Source organism: Chrysoperla carnea, chromosome 3, assembly GCF_905475395.1.
Source record: "Chrysoperla carnea chromosome 3, inChrCarn1.1, whole genome shotgun sequence".
Classification (NCBI taxonomy): domain Eukaryota; kingdom Metazoa; phylum Arthropoda; class Insecta; order Neuroptera; family Chrysopidae; genus Chrysoperla; species Chrysoperla carnea.
In genome coordinates, this window is record NC_058339.1 from 10663448 (window position 1) to 10685604 (window position 22157).

Genomic DNA, 22157 nt, shown 5'->3' on the forward strand with positions numbered 1-22157 from the left:
CATCACCCCCATTCACTTCACGAAGTGAAAACAATTTCTATAAGTCAAGAACAATTGCATAAAAAGCCTCACCTAGTTTAATTGTCTTTTTTTGTGTTACCGTTTGTCACTCAACAATTTTCAACACCGATGTCTCTAAAATTGTTAATGCATTTGAAAATAATTACTGTTTGCAAAGATTAACATTAAGCTTAGCGCAATATTGTCAATAGTTGCTCATTGCACGGGCAGAAAACTAAAGGACGCAAAATATGAACGTTTAAACTTCTTAATTAAACAAAGATGAAGATATAGATTAGTGACGTCGTTGTCACTAACTTTGTTTTGTTAAAAGAAGATGGGCAACAATCTTTGAATGCTTATACTTTCTACGTTTTTTAATCAATTTTAATTTCATCTTCAAATTTGTCATGGAATCAAGTCTAGTTTTTCATTTGAATGCGTAATATGGCAAATTCGACATCAGACAACTATCGTATTGGCAAGCTTAAATATGGCCAATGAAATTTAAACTACCCTCATTAGAATATATCCATAGGAATCGTGAAAAGTGAACTGAAATTGTTGGTAATATAGGTACCAAATATCATATTTGATATAAAGTATTATTATATAATATGCCATTAAAGTTTTTGAAGCGCTATAGAAAAAAATACCACTACTACGCTATAGAAAAAAAATACAATACTAAAATTTTGAGAAGTTGTTCTTAAACATGTTAAGAACTTTTTTAAAGTATGTCTGAAAATTGTGTAAGTTTTTCAGAAAATAAGTTACCGAAAATTAACATTAGATCCTATGGAAATTAATAAAATCACGATTATTTCTTGCAGTTTTTTCTAAATATTAATTGTAATTTTCTTTTTTTAAAGTTTAGAGTATTTTTTATATTAAATTTAAAAAAATATAATAATAATTATGTTATCAAGTGATCATAATGTCCAACAAATTCCCTGCTACGTTTTTTCAGACCATTAGCTTGAATATGACGTTTTCATAATCATTAGAAAATTCATCTTTTTCGAAAAAAGCCTTAGAGAGAAATATTAACATCATAAATTTTCAGGCTTGTTCGTAAACTTTCGTTAGTTTACTATAAATCGTACTCAGTAAATTAAAAACAACTTGTGATAGAAAAGTCTTAAAATCGGATAAAATGAATATAATTTTAAAGATGGCTTTTCTGCTCGCATATCGCTGAAGTTATGATTTACAAAGTTAAAAAATGTTTAACACGCGAATTTGTTGACGCGTGAGCAAGTTTCTCATCACATGACTTAAGATTACCGTATGGTTTATACGAATGGTGATGGGTTTCTGTACTAATTCTCAGCAATTAAGGATAGACAAAAGTCACCCTATAATATATATTTAAAGATATAAAAGCTAGCGTGACATTTTTCTCAAAGCGTACATACATATGGTCACAAATAAAGTCATTATTGACTTGATATTTTATTACAATTTTTCACAATCTCATATAGATAACCACGAATTAAGTTATTGACTATATAAAATTTAATGGGTATAAATATTCTAAAAAGTTTTCTAATAATAATTATTGAATGATAATATTGTTTCTGGTATGTGCATTTTCTAAGTAATCATAATACTTTATATAGATAAGATTATTAGAAAGTTATTTTGTAGTATTTAAATTTCTAAAATAGAGTAAAGTGTTTTATTTTGGTGACAATGCTCATTCGATTACCATTCAGTTTCTAGGTATTAAACACTGCCACGTATAAGACACCAACTATACGAAGACACCAACTACAGGAAGTTATTGTAATGGGTCCGATTTTCGAAATCGAAATTTTCAAGATATCTTTTCGTTTCATGGTTAGGACAAAGCATTAATACTTATTTGGAGAAGAAGTATGTGTGTGTATGTGTTTGTACTTATGTACGTCCGCCCGAAGATATTTTTTTCGTTATCGATACCGCGCGAACAAAAAATGATATCGACTTCGTTGAGGTGTTGATCGAAGCATATTAACAGAAATATGATCTGAAAGGAATTTATAGGGTTTTTCCCAACTATAATTTAAAATATGTCCAGGGAAACTTGCAGAAATCAACCAGTTTTTCCTACATTAAACGTAATATATATATTTGTATAATAATAGGTATTATAAATTATATCGTTGTTATTTCCATGACAACAAATAATTATACGAAATAAGTTGTAACCATAACACAGTAAAGTTAGTTATGTATGAACAAGTGATTTACTGGATATAAATTTGATCGTAACATACATAATTTATCAATAATAGAAATTATATTATATCGATCAATAATAATATAATCAAGCAGAATATTGTCACTAATAAAACAAACACTATTGCTTACTCAGGAGCGTTGAATTCAGTTTTTTAAGGAGTCATGGTCAATCGAAAGAATGGACAACTGATATTTGTTTCAGGTCAAATTTGTAATACATCAAATTTTAAATTCATACAAAACTATTAACTTTATATTTATTTATATGAAAGTTCGTTATTTTTATACAAAATAAAATTTTTGATTGTATAGCGAATAATACGAAATAGAGATTAATGCTTTAGTCCATCTACTGAAGAAAAAAAAACTATTAAATAGTGAATTAATAAATCCAATTTCGATAAACCATTAATCCTACTAAATTCAGGTCATACTATTCAAATTTATGGTCAAAATTATCCTATCTAAAATAGGTATCAAGAATGTGGGATTCTGGTCCCAGTATATAGATGAATGGAAGCGAAAAATTAACATCAAAGATGAAAACTTTGGTCCAAAATTAGTGGGTATCAAAAAAAATTAAAAAAAGATCAAATCACATTTGCCTATTGCAAAATTAATCTATAATAGGTTTCAAGAACGTGGAGTCCTGGAGTACCGTTATATCACCGCTGAAAAATTTGACCCATAATTCAAAATCAAGACCATAGTATTTGCCATGGAATGTTAAATAAGAGGTGATAAAAATGTTTATAAAAAGTTTAAAACTAGAAATGAGAATTTTTCAAATGGGCTATTGTGGTTTCCAAATTGAAATGATTTTATGCAAAGACACCTAGAACAGTATTTCCAGTAATTACGCACCTGATACTATACCATTTAGAACAGAAAGAGGTACTACCTAAACTATAGTACACTATAGTACCGTCTAGACATGGTACATCGAATTGAATGCATGCAATATTCAAATGTACTTGAATATATTACATAAACTAGATATATATGTACACAAGATTTTAAAATTACAAATATTATAACATTGTCCTAAATTATCACTTTAGGTATGAGCGACCAGAGAAGCGTGCAAAAGGTTGTAATGACATCTCCTTGTCATGAACGAAAAAATATAAAAAAAAAAAAAACAGATTAAGAAATCAAAATTATTAAAATTACTGTTTGAATTAAAAATTGAATTGGCTTAAGGTCAATTAGTTAGAAGACCAGAATTTAACGCCTTGTTTTTACTCGAATGGTTGTGTTAAACAAAATGACAATTCCTTCAGATTTTATCTCTAGAATGATGATGATAATCTTAACTTGCTCACATACCGTCGGGAAACACAGATGGCCTTACGCAATGGAATCTGTTAATCCATTAAGACAGCATCACTCGCCTAATATTTCTTAAACATTACAAACTTGATCGTACTCTCGGCAATAAAATTGCATTGAAGATCTTCGTAAAGATTCTGTTTGTAAAAAAAATCGATCAGTGATAAGAATTTTTTTTTCATTTTCTAACTACTTTACTTTTGAAAAATTAGTATTTTTTTTCAAAGGCTTATATATATCGAAAACGGTGAGATAAGGTAAAAAATGTCAAGAGTCAAAAAGTTTAGAATGGTTCAAAATTTAATATCATTAGTGTCCGACCGAAGCTTCGGCTTCGGCTTCGGCCACCTTCGGCCAAAAAAACCACCTTCGGTCAAACATTCGGCTTCGGCCTGAATTCAGGCCGAAGCCAAAGCTTTGGCCGAAGGTTCTTAGCAAACGTCGTAATTGAACGAATTGTTCTAAATGTTATTATTTTGAAATAAATTTCAAGGTATTTTTTTAATCATCTTTAGATTGACTTCTAGATCAACTTCTCAAGATCATAACCTCTAAATCAACTTCTAGAGATCAACTTTAATATTAAAGTTTTAAAATCATGTTTTTAAACCTTCGGCTTCGGCTTCGGCCGAAGGTTGTGGCGATAGCCGATTAATCGGTTTCGACTTCGGCCAAAAATCGACCTTCGGTCGGACACTAAATATCATACAGTTTTTAAATCAACTTTTTTAACAGAACCACAAAATAGTCTTTATTTTCGATAATAACGAATTTTTGGTATAAATTGCCATAAGTCATATGTTGCATGGAATCGTCCAAAATATAAAATCTGATGGCTTTTTAATTAAATTTTCGACTGGAAACATAAAATAAAGATTATTTTTTGGTAAAAAATGTCGAAGATTAAAACTCGTACAAAGTCATATATTCTTAGAGAAAATTTTTATGGATTATTTTTTACTCAGAAACTTGCTGTTTTAGTCAGAAAGACCGCTAAACGGAGATTTAAGTGATAAAATTTTTCATGATGTTATAATGTTCAGATTTTTGAAATCTGCTGTGAAAATATTTATAGACAGAAACAAACATCATTGTAACCGACCGACTAAAGTGAAGAGAGCTTTACATTACTAGTTCAAGCCAGAAATATTTTAAACTAAACCCAACCTTCTACATCCTAGTGTACCTGATGTTTTATGATAGTTACTCCAAAAAGCAACAATTTTCTAAAGGCACTATACTTTTGACTCTAATTAACAGAAGGAATTATTGTATACAATAATGAAATAATTTGTTTAACACCATATCCTCAGGTAATAAAAACGGAATATTTTTTTCTCTATTTCAAGAAATTTTTCAAAATTATTAAAGTTTTCATAAACATGTTTCCTTTTTTTTTAGCTCGATAATTCCATGTTTTTTGGCAGGCTGGCATTTACATTTATTTTATCAACGCACTAATTATATAAAGAGAAAAGTGATTCTTTGTTTTTTTTATGTAATGGATAAACTCAAAAACTACTGCACGAATTTTAAAAATTGTTTCACATATAGAAAGCTACATTATTATTCAGCAAAAAAACATGAGTCGTATTTTTTTTTTTTTTAAATAGGGTCCTGCATCAAAAATTAATACGCCAAAAGTTGTGAACAAAAGTGGGAATAAGAGGAGTAAGGTCTATAAAGCAGAAATCCAAAGTTGAAATTATCTATCGAAACGGGTGGGAAATTACTAGTAGAATAATTCTACTAGCTAGTATAATAGAAATTCTGAGAAGTTCCTACTAATTTCTGATGGGAATAGTTTTAACCGAATATATTATTCCATTTAAAAATAAACACGCTAAGGTTATACGCGATACGCTAAGTTTATCGAATCGCGAACAATCTGTATAAATGAAATATTGATAAAGAGACCAGTGAATTCAGTTGAAAATATAGCTTTAAACGGACTGTTCTATATAAAAATATAGCTGCAACATGTGTCAGAAGTATGGTTTATTTATTATTTGAAAATTTGAAAATAAATCCATTTAAACTACTAATACAGAGATCATTTGCAAAACTATTCCCAAAAAATGTTTGCTCTATTGTTTTCCACCTTGTAAGGGATGTTAGTGGAAGTTCTATGATTATGTTATTATCTTAAAATTTTGGCTGGTTTTTTTTATAAAAATATTGTTTAAAATGAAAAAATAAATTTTACTAACAATAAATTTATATTATTTATCAAATTCTTTGAAATTATTTCTCCTAGTTCTCTTAAAAAATGTTAGTTTTTTTTAATGAGAAGCAACTTTCTAATGAAAAGTGTTATTCTATTCTCTCTTACCTTTTAAGATCTAAATTGACCATTGAAGCAGTTTGGAGAACTAAGATCTGAATGTCAAAACATAATGTCTTCCATCAAACTCTACAATTATTGTTATTTTTTTATTAGCTAACTACAAAAAGAGATATTACCCATAATAGATATTCCATCCTGAACACCCGTTGCTATGAATCCGCCCTCTTCTTGCATGTCCTCGAACAGGAGTAGTATTAGTAAACATTCAGAAAAGGAAACGTTGAAATAAAACCAACTCGATATTATTTAAAACAACAAATAATCTGATTATTTAATAATATAAAAATTAATACACACAAAAACAATATCATATATTTACACAATTCTCTTTAAATAATTATTTTATTAAGCTTGGCGCTAACAGTTCCGGTTCCGGTGATTTCCGTATTAAATTTTCAATAGAAAATTTTGTTGAATTTGCTATTTTTTTTCCAATTAACGTTACTGATTTGTCACTAACTTTATTTAAATTGATTAATTGTTCATTATTGTATTTGTTGGTATTAACTGTAGAGGGAGTAGTTTCTGATGGTAAATCTTCTGATTTTCGTACTAATGATTGTGTTCTAGATGATTGTGTTCTATTTGAGGTATCACAAGTTGACGAGGAACCAATTTTATCCTGAAATTAAACAGAAGCAAAAATAATTAAAAAATTCAAAATATAAAATTAATATTAAAATAATTAAAGACGGAATATTTGAAAATTCCCATATTCAATTCTTCTGGAGGAAAACTTGAAAGCTCATGGGTAGTTGCAAGCTCAAATTCTGAGACTATAGTTTATTGGAGACTCAAAATCGGAAACTTTGAAAAAAATTTATAGTATCTAGACTTTAGTTTGAAATTTTTTCGTACAATCAATAGTTTGATAGAAATATTCGACTCAACGGAAGCAATAACTGAAAAATAAAATAATTATAAAAACAATCACTTACTATTGAAGGTTTCGAACATTTCACACCATTATGTAATTGTTTTCGTGTTCTTCGTCGTCGATAATTGCCTTTTTCGAACATATTAATCGCCGTTGGATCCATCATCCAATAACTACCTTTACCACAACTCCCCGGTTCAATATTAGCAGTTTTATCACGTGGTACTTTAACAAAACAATCATTTAAACTTAAATTATGTCTTATAGAGTTTTGCCATCCTTGCTTATTATCGCGATAATATGGAAAGCGATCCATAATAAATTTATAAATACCACTTAATGTTAATCGTCGTTTAGGTGCGGAATTAATTGCCATTGCAATTAATGCGATATATGAATACGGTGGTTTTTCTAAACGAGGTTGCATTGGTCGATATGTTAATGGTAACCATAATGGTGAATGACCGTATAATTCAGTAAAGCGTCGATATAATGGTGCTGATTGTTGTTGATGTATTCCTAAGAGCTCCATTTGTAATTCCATTTGTTCCAAATTGTAGTATGTATCCCATTGGTGTTGGAGAATAGAGTAGTTTGATGGTAACATGGTTTATATAATCTGAAATTAACAAAATTTATAAATTGGATTATAATATGGCCTTTCTTGGATCTATTATAGATTCTGTACCGTTTTAATTAAATAAGTCAAAAGATAGTTAAGATAGCAATTTTCACTAATTAAAAAATTCCTGAATTCCTGTTAGTAGTGATATAATTGAACTCTCCACTAAAGCATTGCTTTTTAAAGTTATGGATATAAATAGTTAATTTACTTTCCGATTTTTTCCATTTTTTTCTGATTTTTTCAAAGATCAAAGATTTTTTACCCCTTAAAAAATTGCAAAAAATCTAAAAAAATTTTTTAACTCCAATTTCGATAAAACTCAGTATATAAGGTAATTTTGACCCAAAAAATACAAAAATCGGGTTCATTTGTTCACTGGTCTAATAGATTTTGAGATACCGACTAAAATCGATCTAAATATTGCGATAACTCAGAAACCCTGCATCCAATCATTAAACTAACCTGATTTTTATACTTTTTGGATCAAAATTACCCCATCCACTGAGTTTCATCGAATTTCAAAACAAAATTTTTTTTCGACTTCTTGATTTTTTTCAAAGGCGTACGTACCCCTTAAAAAAATTGCAAAAAATCGAAAAAAAAATGTAACCTCCAATTTCGATAAAATTCAGTATATAAGATAATTTTGACCCAAAAAGTACAAAAATCAAGTGAATTTGTTGGCTGGTCGAATAGTTTTTGAGATACAGACTAAAATCGATCCAAATATTGCGATATTTCAGAAACTCTGCATCCAATCAATAAATTAACCTGATTTTAAATTATATCATGCGTAGTTTTGTTACTAGCGTCGGCCGGCGCTAAGATGTAAAATTCGTATATTAGTAAAATGCCAAAATAAAGGTTTTCTTATTATAATCATACATATAATTACATATTTTGTCGATTTGCACCAGGAAATGCTTGAATTTATCTGAAGCTCCAACAGATACTAATTCAACAAAATAGTTTTCGCCAAAACATTTTATGGCACTAAAAAATAGTTTAACTAACATGGATAAAACAAATATGTCATTATACAAAAAGTTTTTCCTAAAGACCTCAAAGAATTTACCCAGGGGTGAATCTACTGCAGGGATTTTTGGGCTGCTGCCTAGATCCCAGTGAACACAAAAGACCCCAATATAATTTATTGTCCTATTCCTTTCCTATACCGTATACTTGTATCACTATAGAAAACAGTTTTTTGACAAAATGGCAATCAGTTGAGTAATTAAGATGATCCCTAAGCAGTATTAGCCCAGGCTCCAAAAATGTACGATCCGCTCCTGAATTTACTAAAAATAAGTTATTTAATTTTTTTCGAACTCTTCTTTACAATAATATCGAAAACCATCAAACCAGAAGTATATTGTGGTAATTTATTTTCCGATCATTGTTATTTCGAAACTTTTTGAACGCATTTTTTTACTATAATTCAAAGGTTTTAGAAACTAGTTTGGTTATTAGAATCGAAATATATTTACCCTTAAACCAAGATATTATAATATAATAAACTATTAAGATTATATAATCTAAAATTATATACTACATCGATTTCTTCTGGATATATACTCGACCACAAACTTTAAAAACTAATCTTTAAAATTAATTTCACTTTAAAACACAAATCCAATAATGATCTGTATGAATAAGTGATCACTGTGACAATAAATTTTCAAATAGAATAAAAATATTAAGTTTATAATGGATTTACCTTTTAAAAAATTAATCGAAAAAGTATTTGATAAAACGTTAAAAATTTATACACACAATAACAATAACAATAAAAACCAAAAACTATATAAAAATATTAGAAAATCATCTCAAAATGTGTAACTTATATGAATTGCATATAAAACCTTTAAAATAATTGAAAATTGAATGCACAAAATGTTTAAATAAAGAATTTCAATTTTAAACTAATCAACTAACAGTAATTTCATAGTGTTTTTAAAAATTATAAAAGAAATTTTATTTGATATATAATAATATATTCCTCTCATTTTTACTCTTATTTTTCGAATTATTATTTTTGTTACCCCCACCACTCACTCATTCATCACACTCAGTCACATATAACACATATATATAATTAAAACAATTATATGAATTCACTAATAAGATTAGTGTTTGTTTAATTTAGGGATGTTACTTTTTACTTACACACAACACAACACAACTCAATATTTTTATTATTATTTGTTCATCTTCTTCATCTTGAAAATCTCTTGAAAACCAAACAATATTATATTATGTTGTTTGTGGTAGTGTTTTTAAATGGTTTTTAAATTCTATATAGCAGGGCTTCTTAAACTATGGGTCGCGACCCCATTTGGGGTCGCGTAGCAAAATTCTGGGGTCGCGAGAGGTAAAAATACAATTTAAAGATAAAATTTTAAGATAAATACAATTTATAGATAAAATAACAATTATCGTAGATAAATATATCATAAAATCTTCTAGTTCGGAAAGATTATTTGTACCTGCATTTCTATTAAGAGTATTATAATAACTTGAATAACATTTACTATGAATTATGAAATGTTATTGGAATTAATAAAAAATATAAATTTATTTTTGTCAATCTCTAAAAGCCGAAATAATCCCTAGAAATAATTATGAACAAAATTTCTAGGTTTTATTGCTGAAGAAACAGCTTTAACACATATTAAATCCCAATTTGATTTGTTATGCAATAAAAAACAGGCACATCCATCTCATTAAATTTTTAACTTATACTTTAATTTAAAACGTACCACGCAACTACTTGAATATATTCGAGAGAATTAAGACGGTCAGAATCCAAAAGTGGTAATAAATACAATTTTATAATTTTTTGTGCAATTTTTAATTTTAGATTTTTGTATGTTTCAAAACGAATTCTAAACTTATATATTTTCATATGTATATGTATATTGTTACCTAATAAATAAATCATCAAAAAATATTAATTTATTTTTCTTTTATATTTGTATGGGGATGGGGTCGTGAAGAAACTCGCAATCATAAATGGGGTCGTGAATTACAAAAGTTTAAGAAGCCCTGCTATATAGTAAAATAATAATAATAATATATAATATATTATATTTATCTGTTATGTGGCTTCACATATCTTCTGCTTCAGCTTCAGCTTCTTTCGTTAGTTTTATGATTGTTTTAACACATGGTGTATGTTTAACTTATACACTAATTAAAGGAATATACATACGATATATATTTTATTCATATTTGTTAAAAATTCTACAATCATTGATGGAATTATATTAACACACTTTTAATCATTATGTAACGGAATCTTTGAACGTGATTTTTATCCACTTCAAAAGGTCGGATTGGATTGAAACTTCGCATACTTATTAAGGACAGATTAAAATAAAATAATTTAATAAGTTTGTCCGATTATCCTGTTCAGAATCTTCACGATTAACGATTAAGTACAAAAAAAACTTTGATGGTGGGAACGCATATAACATTTAATAATATTATTAATGAATATTAGTTTACAAAATTAAAAAACTCGCTTTTGTAGTTAAACTAAAAAATAGAAAATAAATAATAGTTTAAAAAAACCCAAAAACACACTCTTATCAAAGACACACTCAAATTCAAAATAATGGAGTGACTAAAAAAATCATTTTATCGTAAATATTTTATTGATAGATTTAAGTAAAAGTAAAATCCTTATAAAATATCCTAGGAATCACCTCACGCTTTTTCAAATGGTTTTTTTTCCTATTCTGCACTTTTTTTACTTAAAGAAACATACCCAAAACGATTCTTATGGTTTTCTCGAAGACGCAAACACAAGTTGCCCTCCGTATATATAACAAAATCGTTGGACAGATATCACCCTTCAAATATCTAGGGGCACTAGTGTGTAATAGTTGCGATTCGGCGAAAGAAGTGCTATCAAGGATTTAATAATCCAGCGGGAAATTTATCAACATGAAGAAGTTCTTAATTAGACGTAACCTAGACTTAGGTCTTAGAATCCGAATGGTACCCTCAACCCCAGTCGATTCGTCTTAACGTTGAGAACTATCTTAAGTGGGATATCGTTCCATTACATAAATACATACCAATCTAATAAAAGCGTGTTAAAAATGTTAGTGTTGTTATAAATATATTTTATAGTGTAGATAAACCTTTATGAAAAATATTATTTTATAGAACATTAATGCAATGAATGCATTTTATACAACAACACACCTCATTGAATGTAATAACCATGACAATTTATAAACAACAGTATCGCAGTTAAATGCAACTTCAAAAAACCCCAAAACTATAAAATGATACTAAATAAACAATTAATATGTCAACTTAACGATATTCACTACTACACTTTATTATTATTATTAATATTATTATATTACTTATATTAGTTTTAGAATTTCATTTACGTTTATGATATTATATGGACATTTATAATTTAGCTACTATTTAAATTACCTTACAACGAAAATGTGATAGTTATCGCATAGGTAAGTAAGTGGGATAAAACAAATGCTATGAGTAAATACTGAAACTGTTACTTCCGGCAGTAATTGATTTAGCTAAATCTTTTATTTAAGGCAGTAATCGGTCTAGAAATTTAAAGAAATCGATGTTTTTGCATATTATAGGTTTGACTCTTAAAAAAAATTTTCGGAGATATAGCGGATTTTCTAGTAACGAAGTTTGAATTGATCGCTCTGCACTGCGAGCTTCTGCTGCTTCAAAAGAAGACAAAGTTCGGTTAGTTGCAGGATGGATCAGGGATCGCTGATGAGTCCAAAGTAAATATTATTTTCCGAGTTACTCTGCCGGAGTTGTCTCTAAAACTTAAAACCCGTTTTTCTTGAAACTACATTTTTGGAGGTGGTTGACTTGATATCTCAAGTTCTACTTAAGCGATTTCTTTAAAAATTGGTGGGAATAACAAAGGCCATCTACATCATTATTTGTTAATCTTTATTTTATTTAATTACAAACATATTTACAATTACATTTTGATGTGGGTGGATTCGGTTACTTCGTTCTTATTCAAGCGACGACAATGTGATCAATTCTGCACTCCCATTAATTATAAATTGTTCACACTGCCGCTGCCTGGATTCGAACCCGCAACCTCAGGCTAAATGGACAAACAGTCAAAAGCAAACGCCTTAGACCGCTCGGCCATTTCGACATTTTGGAATTTAAAAAATGGCCATTTGAGAAGATCAAAAAAGGGGCCAAATGAATTTTTTTGTCATTTCGACATTTTATGCTTTTTTGCTCGAGGTTCAGACGATAACGACAGTTTTACTAGTTAAGCATTGTTCAAAGAAAGTTTCTCAATTTTTGACGCATTATAATGAGTATATGATTGAATCATGATATATAAAAACAGGTATGCATATAATTAATTATAAACGAATTCCGTTAATATAATTATATACTATTTATATATATATATGTATAACCATAATTCTATATAACAAAATTAGAATTAAGGTTATTTATCTTAACAGTGTATAAATGTATTTGAATTACAATAAATATATTTTATTATTAATCTATTAAAAGATATAAATCCCAAGATATAACAAGTGAAAACAAACAATTGACTGAGTTAATTGTTGAAATACCATGCATAGTCAGTGTTGATTTCTTTATCACATTACACATACAAACATGTGACACATACATAACTGATAAACAAGTATAGTACATATTATAATTTCCGCCTAATTGGCGCCCTCACGGGTAAACAGTGATGTTTACGAAAAAATGTTTCAAACAAAAGTTGTTCAATTTTTGATAAGAAACATTTTTTACATTTAAACTTTTAAACTTTTGTTCTATCTCTTACGGTTTACAAGATGGGTCCTACGGACCCAAGACCCAATTGACCTATGATGCTCAATTACGAACTTGACCTCAATTTTGACGTCCTGAGTACGCTGTAAAAATTTCAGCCCGATATCTTTTTTCGTTTTTGAGTTATCGTGTCCACAGACGGACGGACAACCGGAAATGGACCAATTAGGTGATTTAGTGAACACCTATGACAAAATTCTTGTCCTGGCATCATTATTTTTAAGCGTTACAAACTTGAGACTAAACTTAATATACTATGTATATTTCATATATACATGGTATAAAAATAATAAGTTATACTATAAAATTGAATTCATTCTATGAATACAATTTTGAAATGTTAAAAAGAAACAATAGAAAACAATTAAAATGTATATTTCATATAATATTTAATATTTCATATAATATTTAATATTAATGAATATTTTGGTCAAAGATTTAATAATGTTTAATTTTGTTTGAATGTGTAACATGAAACACTTTTAATAAAATGTCGTTTATATGTCATGTAATTGTATGCGTTATTGTAAATATTACCTAATATAAAAAAAATGATATTTTATTATTTTATATGATTCTTATTTCCTTAAAAATAATAAAAATTTATATAATTGTGAGTTATTTTTTAACAATATATTATTACAGGTAATATAAAAAGTGTGTTTATTTGTTTCTGAAGTCAAAAAATTTTAAAGTTTTTGATTTCCTATAATACACTTTTGTAGAATATATATTTTTATTATTCATTTTTAATTTTTAATTGCAATTAATATTTATTTATATCACCTGTCATCATAATTATATTGTAAAATTTTTGAAAAAATTATTTTATATTAAGTCGAGTGGTACCTACTCAAATTCAAATAATTTAAACAAATTCTAAGGCATCTTTTTTATTCTAATTAATATGGTAATTAATATAATACTTATAAAATAATTAGCAGATACCCGCCCGCTTTGCAGGGCGATTTCTCCTCTTTCAAACAAAGACTTATAGCCCACACTTATCCTCCCTTTGGCTCACAATTTTATGAATTTTAATTTTTCGTTGTGGAACTCAAACTTTTTTGAAAATGGAGTTTTGCCCATGATACTCACTGACATTGTAACTTTCTGTAGGTCCAATCATTAAAGTAACCTTATTTCTAAACTTTTTGGATCAAAATTACCCCATCCACTGAGTCTCATCAAATTCCAAAACAAAATTTTTTTTCCGATTTTCTCAATTTTATCAAAGGGGTCAAAAAATTGCAAAAAATCGAAAAAATTTTTTAACCTCCAATTTCGATGAAACTCAGTTTACAAGGTAATTTTGACCCAAAAAGTACAAAAATCGGGTTCATTTGTTGACTGGTCGAATAGTTTTTGAGATACGGACTAAAATTGACCCAAATATTGCGATATCTCGGAAACTCTGCACCCAATCATTAAATTAACCCGATTTTTATACTTTTTGGTTCAAAATTACTCCATCCATCGAGTTTCATCAAATTCCTAAACAAAAATATTTTTTGCGTTTTTCTCGATTTTTCAAAGGGTGGTCGAATAGTTTTTGAGATACGAACGAAAATCGATCCAAATATTGGGTTATCTCAGAAACTCTGCATCCAATCATTAAATTAACCTGACTAACAATTCAAACTCAAATTACTTCTAATACAAATTTTTAAAATAAAGTAAAAATAAATTAAATATAAATAATAATCTCCTTAATGTCGTTAGAGCTATTGTGTTATCGATAAAGATGATAACTAGACGTGTGTTTAGGCTATCGATTCCATATTGAGGTCGATTTAATATTTATTATTGTTATAAAAATATTCAATTTTGAAAAATTTATATAAAAATAGTGTACATGAGCATCTAGAATTACTGTCAGTCAGGTTGACGCCACAAATACTATATACCACTTTAATAAATTCATGCAAAAACAATATAATAATCTATCAATGTTTTGTGTTAACCATTAAATTTTTTAAATTAATTCAGAAGAATTAAACCATTTTCAAATTTCTGTTATATTAATATATTAATGTGAAAGTAAGGATGTTTGTTTGTTTCTTACGTTTTCACGGAAAAACTACTGAATGGATTTGATTGAAAACTACAATAAGATAGCCCATACATTAGACTAACACAGGAGTTTATAATTTATAAAGATATATTTTTTTTAAATGCAGTGCACCATCTGTGATCATAAATTTAAACCATAAATTAAAGATTTCTGTAAAAATAGTAAACGCAAAAATGTAAAAGTGGTAAAAATACAATTAATGGCCATCTGTTCTGATATACTCAATGAACTATGGCTTTTTTTATACCATACATATGAAATATATCCAGATATACTAAGTTTAGTCCCAAGTGTCTAACGCTTAAAAATATTGATGCTATGAACAAAATTTTGGTATAGGTGTTCATAAAATCACCTAATTAGTCCATTTCCGTTTGTCTGTCTGTCTGTCTGTCATCGCGATTACTCTAAAATGAAAAGAGATATCAAGCTGAGATTTTTATATCTGAGGACGTAAAAAGTGAGATCGGGTTCATAAATGAGCAACATATAGGTCAATTGGGTCTTGGGTCCGTAAGACCCATCTTGTAAACCGTTAGAGATAGAACAAAAGTTTAAATGTAAAAAATGTGCCCCATCAAAAAATTAAACAACTTTTATTTGAATAATTTGTTCGTAAACATCACTGTATAGTATGTATTATATGGTTATATCAGTTATATGTGTGTGACATGTAAGTATATGTAATGTGACAGAGTAATAAGCACTGTCTATACATGGTATTTCAACAATTAACTCAGTCAATTGTTTGTTTTCACTTTTTACATTTAATTTTAAAATATTGAAAACTGCATATATTTTACCTGTGTAAAACAATCCCTATCCCTATTTCGAGTGTTATGGAAGCGAGATAAGTGAGACCAAGAAAGGTGAAAGCTATAACACCTACGGTGGTCTTAATTCCAACGAAGTGGGCGGATTCAAGCTAGTTTTTTATTTATATATATTATTTTTTTCCAAATTTATAGTTAAAAAAAGCAAGTTATTGGGAGAGTAAATGAACTGAAGACAGTCATTGGATTTTACGAAGTTCTCTGTAAGTGAAATGGCAGAAAAAAAGAAATACATTTTTATTTTATTGTTTAGTGTAAAATGTCAACAGTACACAAATAATAAATATAATAGTTTTCACGCTTGTAATACCAAATAAACAAATTTTTATTTTCTAAAATGAAAACTAAATATTTAAATGTGAAATGTTATTCATATCAGATGTGATTTTACATTCTAGATGAGATGGTAAGCCAACAACAGATACTGTGACTTGGTTTGTTAGTTTGTATAATATACTTAAACAGTTTCTTAATTTATCAACAAGTACACTAAACTAGATGACAAATTTAATAGCGTCTAACACGTCTTTGATCACACCTAATAAAAAAAAATACATTTTAAACAAGTGTAGTTATTATTCTGTGTGTTGACCACACACCGATCTTTTATATTTATTTTATTTTTAAAATTTATTTCTTATTTTTTGAAATTCTAAAACACACAAAATAAACATACAAAATGCTACGTCTATCGTAATAATATACAATAAAACTCCGATTTCACCAATCATTTCATTTCGATTGTAGACACATACAATACGCATAACGATATATACATAATAAAGTTTTCCGCTTTGAATTCCAAAATTGTAACAGGCGCCAGAAATATAATGAGATCATGTGAGTGCACAAATTGGTTTTTATATAGGTATGATTATACCCTGTATATTTGAAATATGTATCAAAGTATATGAATTTTGGTCCCAAGTTTGTAACACTTATTGGTGATACGAACAAAATTTTGGTATAGATGTTCATAAAATCCGCCTATCTTTCAACACCATAACTCAAAAACGAAAATGTTAGTTTGAAGTTACTGATATCACATTACACATGTAATATGGATTAGTATGGTAATATGTGATAGACAAAAATTAATTTTTTTGGATTCTGATGACGTCATAAAGTTAAAAAATTCGATTTTTTTGATGGCACAGGCAAATTAGATCCGATCTGATTGGAATTTTTTTTGAAACCCACTATTTTTGGGTCATTCTTTTCAGCAGTGATGTCAGTTTTTCGCTAGCTATCACTTATATGCTTAATTCCGGGACCAAGACTCCACATTCTTGAAACCTATTAGAGCAAGGTTAATTTTGATCATAAATTTGAAAAGTATGGCCCAAATTTAGTAGGATTACATACTTGATTTATCAAAATTGGATGAAATTTGGATGTGATAGGGCAATATTTAATATAAATATTATCGAAGATAATAAATGAGAACTCTAGGATATGTCGAAATAAATTTCGATTTTTGCCCCAATTCCTAGATCAGTTTTTTGTATTTTTAAAATACGTATTTTCGACTACCAAGTAGTCATCATCAGTAAGAATTAGCTAGTGAATGTTACTCTTTGCTAATTTGGTGGCGGACTGCACACTGTTACATTCGTGTTTTTACAATTTATACTGTTCACAGTATCTGTCAAATTGTAGTGTCAGTGGCGCTAGCCAATCAACTGCCATCAGTTGACTAGTCTGGCCAATGAGCATGATACTTGTGCGCAGGCCCATTCGAGTATTTTTTGACGTTTAAAATAATAAATTACAAATCTAACCTAAATTAAAAAACTATAAATAAATCATAAAAATAAATAATCCTTTATTTTTATAACGTATTGACAATTTTTAGAAATTCAACCTTGATTTTGCAATTTTTATTAAATCCGAATTTGGAATAGGTCCTTTGTCCAAGTTCATTGCTTCATTACCCATCTTTTGAATGAAGATGCTTTCATAAGCGTCTAATTCGCAAGGATTGGGTACTGATTTTAAGAGCTTAAGGTTTGATTTGTCGATTTTGTGGTCGTTTTCGATAACGTGAGCGGCTACACATGATTTTTCAATTCTTCCATATTTTAAATGGCCCATATGTTCTTTGAATCTTGTGATAATTTGTCTTCTACTTTGACCTACATACTTTTTCGAACAATTTTGACATCCAATGCAATATATTCCCGATTGTTGTTCCATGTTGATTTTATCTTTGGGATTTCCAAAGATAAAATCAACATGGAACAACAATCGGGAATATATTGCATTGGATGTCAAAATTGTTCGAAAAAGTATGTAGGTCAAAGTAGAAGACAAATTATCACAAGATTCAAAGAACATATGGGCCATTTAAAATATGGAAGAATTGAAAAATCATGTGTAGCCGCTCACGTTATCGAAAACGACCACAAAATCGACAAATCAAACCTTAAGCTCTTAAAATCAGTACCCAATCCTTGCGAATTAGACGCTTATGAAAGCATCTTCATTCAAAAGATGGGTAATGAAGCAATGAACTTGGACAAAGGACCTATTCCAAATTCGGATTTAATAAAAATTGCAAAATCAAGGTTGAATTTCTAAAAATTGTCAATACGTTATAAAAATAAAGGATTATTTATTTTTATGATTTATTTATAGTTTTTTAATTTAGGTTAGATTTGTAATTTATTATTTTAAACGTCAAAAAATACTCGAATGGGCCTGCGCACAAGTATCATGCTCATTGGCCAGACTAGTCAACTGATGGCAGTTGATTGGCTAGCGCCACTGACACTACAATTTGACAGATACTGTGAACAGTATAAATTGTAAAAACACGAATGTAACAGTGTGCAGTCCGCCACCAAATTAGCAAAGAGTAACATTCACTAGCTAATTCTTACTGATGATGACTACTTGGTAGTCGAAAATACGTATTTTAAAAATACAAAAAACTGATCTAGGAATTGGGGCAAAAATCGAAATTTATTAGGGCAATATTTATTTTCTTGGATTTTGATGACGTCACAAAGTTAAAAAATTTGATTTTTTTGATTACATAGCCAAATTTGATCCGATCTTAGTGGAATTTTTTTTAAAACCCACTATTTTTGGATCATTCTTTTCAGCTGTTATGTCAGTTTTTCGCTAGCTATCACTTATATGCTTAATTCCGGAACCAGGACTCCACATTCTTGAAACCTATTAGAGCTAGGTTAATTTTGATCATAAATTTGAAAAGTATGGCCCAAATTTAGTAGGATTGCGTACTTGATTTATCAAAATTGGATAAAATTTGGATGTGATAGGGCAAAATTAATTTTTGTGGATTTTGATGACGTCATAAATTTAAAAAATTCGATTTTTTTGATGACACAGGCAAATTTGATCAGATCTGATTGGAATTTTTTTAAAACCTACTATTTTTGGGTCATTCTTTTCAGCTGTTATGTCAGTTTTTCGCTAGCTATCACATATTTCCACCGTCAAAATTAGAAACGTAAGTTTCAAATATTTTCATACAATCACTTTTTGCACAAATCTTTCAATATAACATACTATTATTATATTTTCATAGCAAAAACCATTTACAATCAAAATATAGAAATTGGTTTTAAATAAGCGAAAAAGTAATTGCGCAAAAATTTTATATATGTACAAATAATATTATTATATTCAAAAATTTCTTATCCTTTAAAATATTAAATTACTACATACAAACACAACAAATTTTTATTTTCCATGGTTCCGGTTATTTTAATTTATAAATTTGAGTGATATTATTATTTATGAAGTAAAACACATAGTGTATACAGGGTGTCTCGGGATTCGAAGTACAAAGCTTAACAGTGTATCCTTAGTCAAATGTCACCATAACAAGAATATGGCAAAAAAATTACATGATCTACCAGATTAACTGACATAACTCGGTCTTACCTATTAAGTTTTGGACAAAAGTATATAAATGGCACTTTCGACTTAAAATAGTCCAAAGAATACGCTCTTAAGACAGCCTGTATATAGTATTTTAATACATTTATGCATTTTGATAAAATTTTTAATTGCCTTTACAATAAACAAATAAAATTACAATAATTATATTAGTCAACGATATTTGACACTTGTCGGATTTAAATTTAAAAATATTTATTATTTTTTTATTGTTAATACACCTTGTAATTAAATATTTCGGTAATATTGTATTTATTTTACAACATTTATTATGTAAATGTGTAGTGTAGCAAATACCATCGATAATACTTACATATTTTCAATTATTTTATAGGGCAGGAGATCGATTGTTGGTCAAATACTCAATTCTAATTGGTTTTTCCATGAGTGTGATGTGTGTTATGTGTTCAAGTCACTTTGATAAGCGAGCATTCAGTTTTATTACAATTTTTTGTAACGGCTCTTTTTATTTTTATTAATAATAATATTTTAATATTTAATTATTATATAATAATATTTTTATTAATAATAGTATAGTCAAAAATGTAATAAACTGTTCAGGTTTTACTAGAACCTGGTGCGAAACGTTTCTAAGATGTCAAATATCATTTTCTATTTGTTGTAAAAGTTGACGTAAGAAATTAATAAATAGGCAACTTTTATTACATATATGCTATAAATGTATAATAACGTAATACAAGTTGCCTATTTATTAATTTTTTAGTCAACTTTTACATTGACCGATTCATTTAATAAACAATTTATTGTTTACTAACTAATAGAAATGTAAGCGGTTTATTTCATTTTTCTTAACTATTCAATTTTTGTAACAGCTTTACTGTCTGTACTATAAATAAATATATTTATTTAATTAATATTCATAAATAATTAATATTAAAGGTAGAGAACTGTTATAATCTTTCACATGACCACCGATTGTTTCTTAACAACAATTTAGGTTCAAATTTTTATTTATTTATTTTATTATATTTTTTATTTTTATTTGTAAAATGATAAATTGAAATTATAGACGAAGAACTATTAAAAATTAATTTGTGTATCATATATGTAATAAAATTGCCTGTATATAAAAAGACAGTAAATTACTCACTTAAATATTATTTCTCTAGCTTGTTTTTAGCCACGGGTGACAACCCGCGGAATTCCGCTCGGGTCGGGATAGGTAGGTAGTTTTATTTAACTACTTAATACGAAAATATTAAAAATATAGTGATGTCATCATCAAATTGATATGATAAATAAATTTATTCATTAATTTTAATTCGATAATTTGCAATTAATGATGGGTAGGTACTATTTAAAATTAAGTCCCGCCTTTATAACATATATTTTTTTTGTTATTGTATAAAATTTGTGAAGAAAGTACATATCATTCATTACCACAAGTAGACCACCCACCATAAACGATCATCGGTTTGTACGACAATAATAATAATGTTTCCTGTAATGATGATATTTAAAACATAGCTGACAGTTAAAACATTTGTAGCAATAAAAAAGCTTGTTTCTTCTCTGATATTCTTAAATAAACAAATAATATATTTATTATCCAGATTGGATTAATTTACTTTAAATATTAGGCAATATATATCTATAAAATTATTGAATTTTTACTGATATTAGGTATCTAAAATACAAGATTAATTAGAAATTGTCCGATGAGGGTATTACAAATCCCGAAAGCACAATAATCAAAATATTCGAGATGGATTATCCATAAGGCAAAGTGGTACAAAGAAATTAAACAGTTGATATTGAAATTTGTATCAAGTTATTCAAATTTAAGATGATCTAATTCATAAAATTTCTATAAATTCTGCAAAAATTTTAATAAACAAGTGAAAACAAACAATTAGTTGAGTTAATTGTTGAAATACCATGTATAGACAGTGTTGATTACTCTGTCATATTACAAATACATACATGCCACACACATATAACTGATATACCCATATAATACTACAATTTGCTCATAATATGCGCTCTCATGGGTAAACAGTGATGTTTCCCAAAAAATGTTTCAAACAAAAGTTGGTTATTTTTTT

The 22157-nt window shown here is 28.0% G+C and overlaps 1 protein-coding gene across 1 annotated transcript in view; it reads right to left on the reverse strand.

Moving 5' to 3' along the window:
• The window catches only part of LOC123295844 (fork head domain-containing protein FD2-like), a 31774-nt gene extending 22634 nt beyond the window's left edge, over positions 1–9140 (reverse strand). The window contains exons 1-3 of the mRNA XM_044877306.1: positions 9125–9140; positions 6844–7401; positions 6366–6527 (exon numbers count right to left, since the gene is read on the reverse strand). Coding sequence (XP_044733241.1) covers positions 6366–6527; positions 6844–7389 — 708 coding nt within the window. The 5' untranslated portion in view covers positions 7390–7401; positions 9125–9140. The remainder of the gene's footprint in view (positions 1–6365; positions 6528–6843; positions 7402–9124) is intronic.
• Between the last annotated feature and the right edge of the window lie 13017 nt (positions 9141–22157).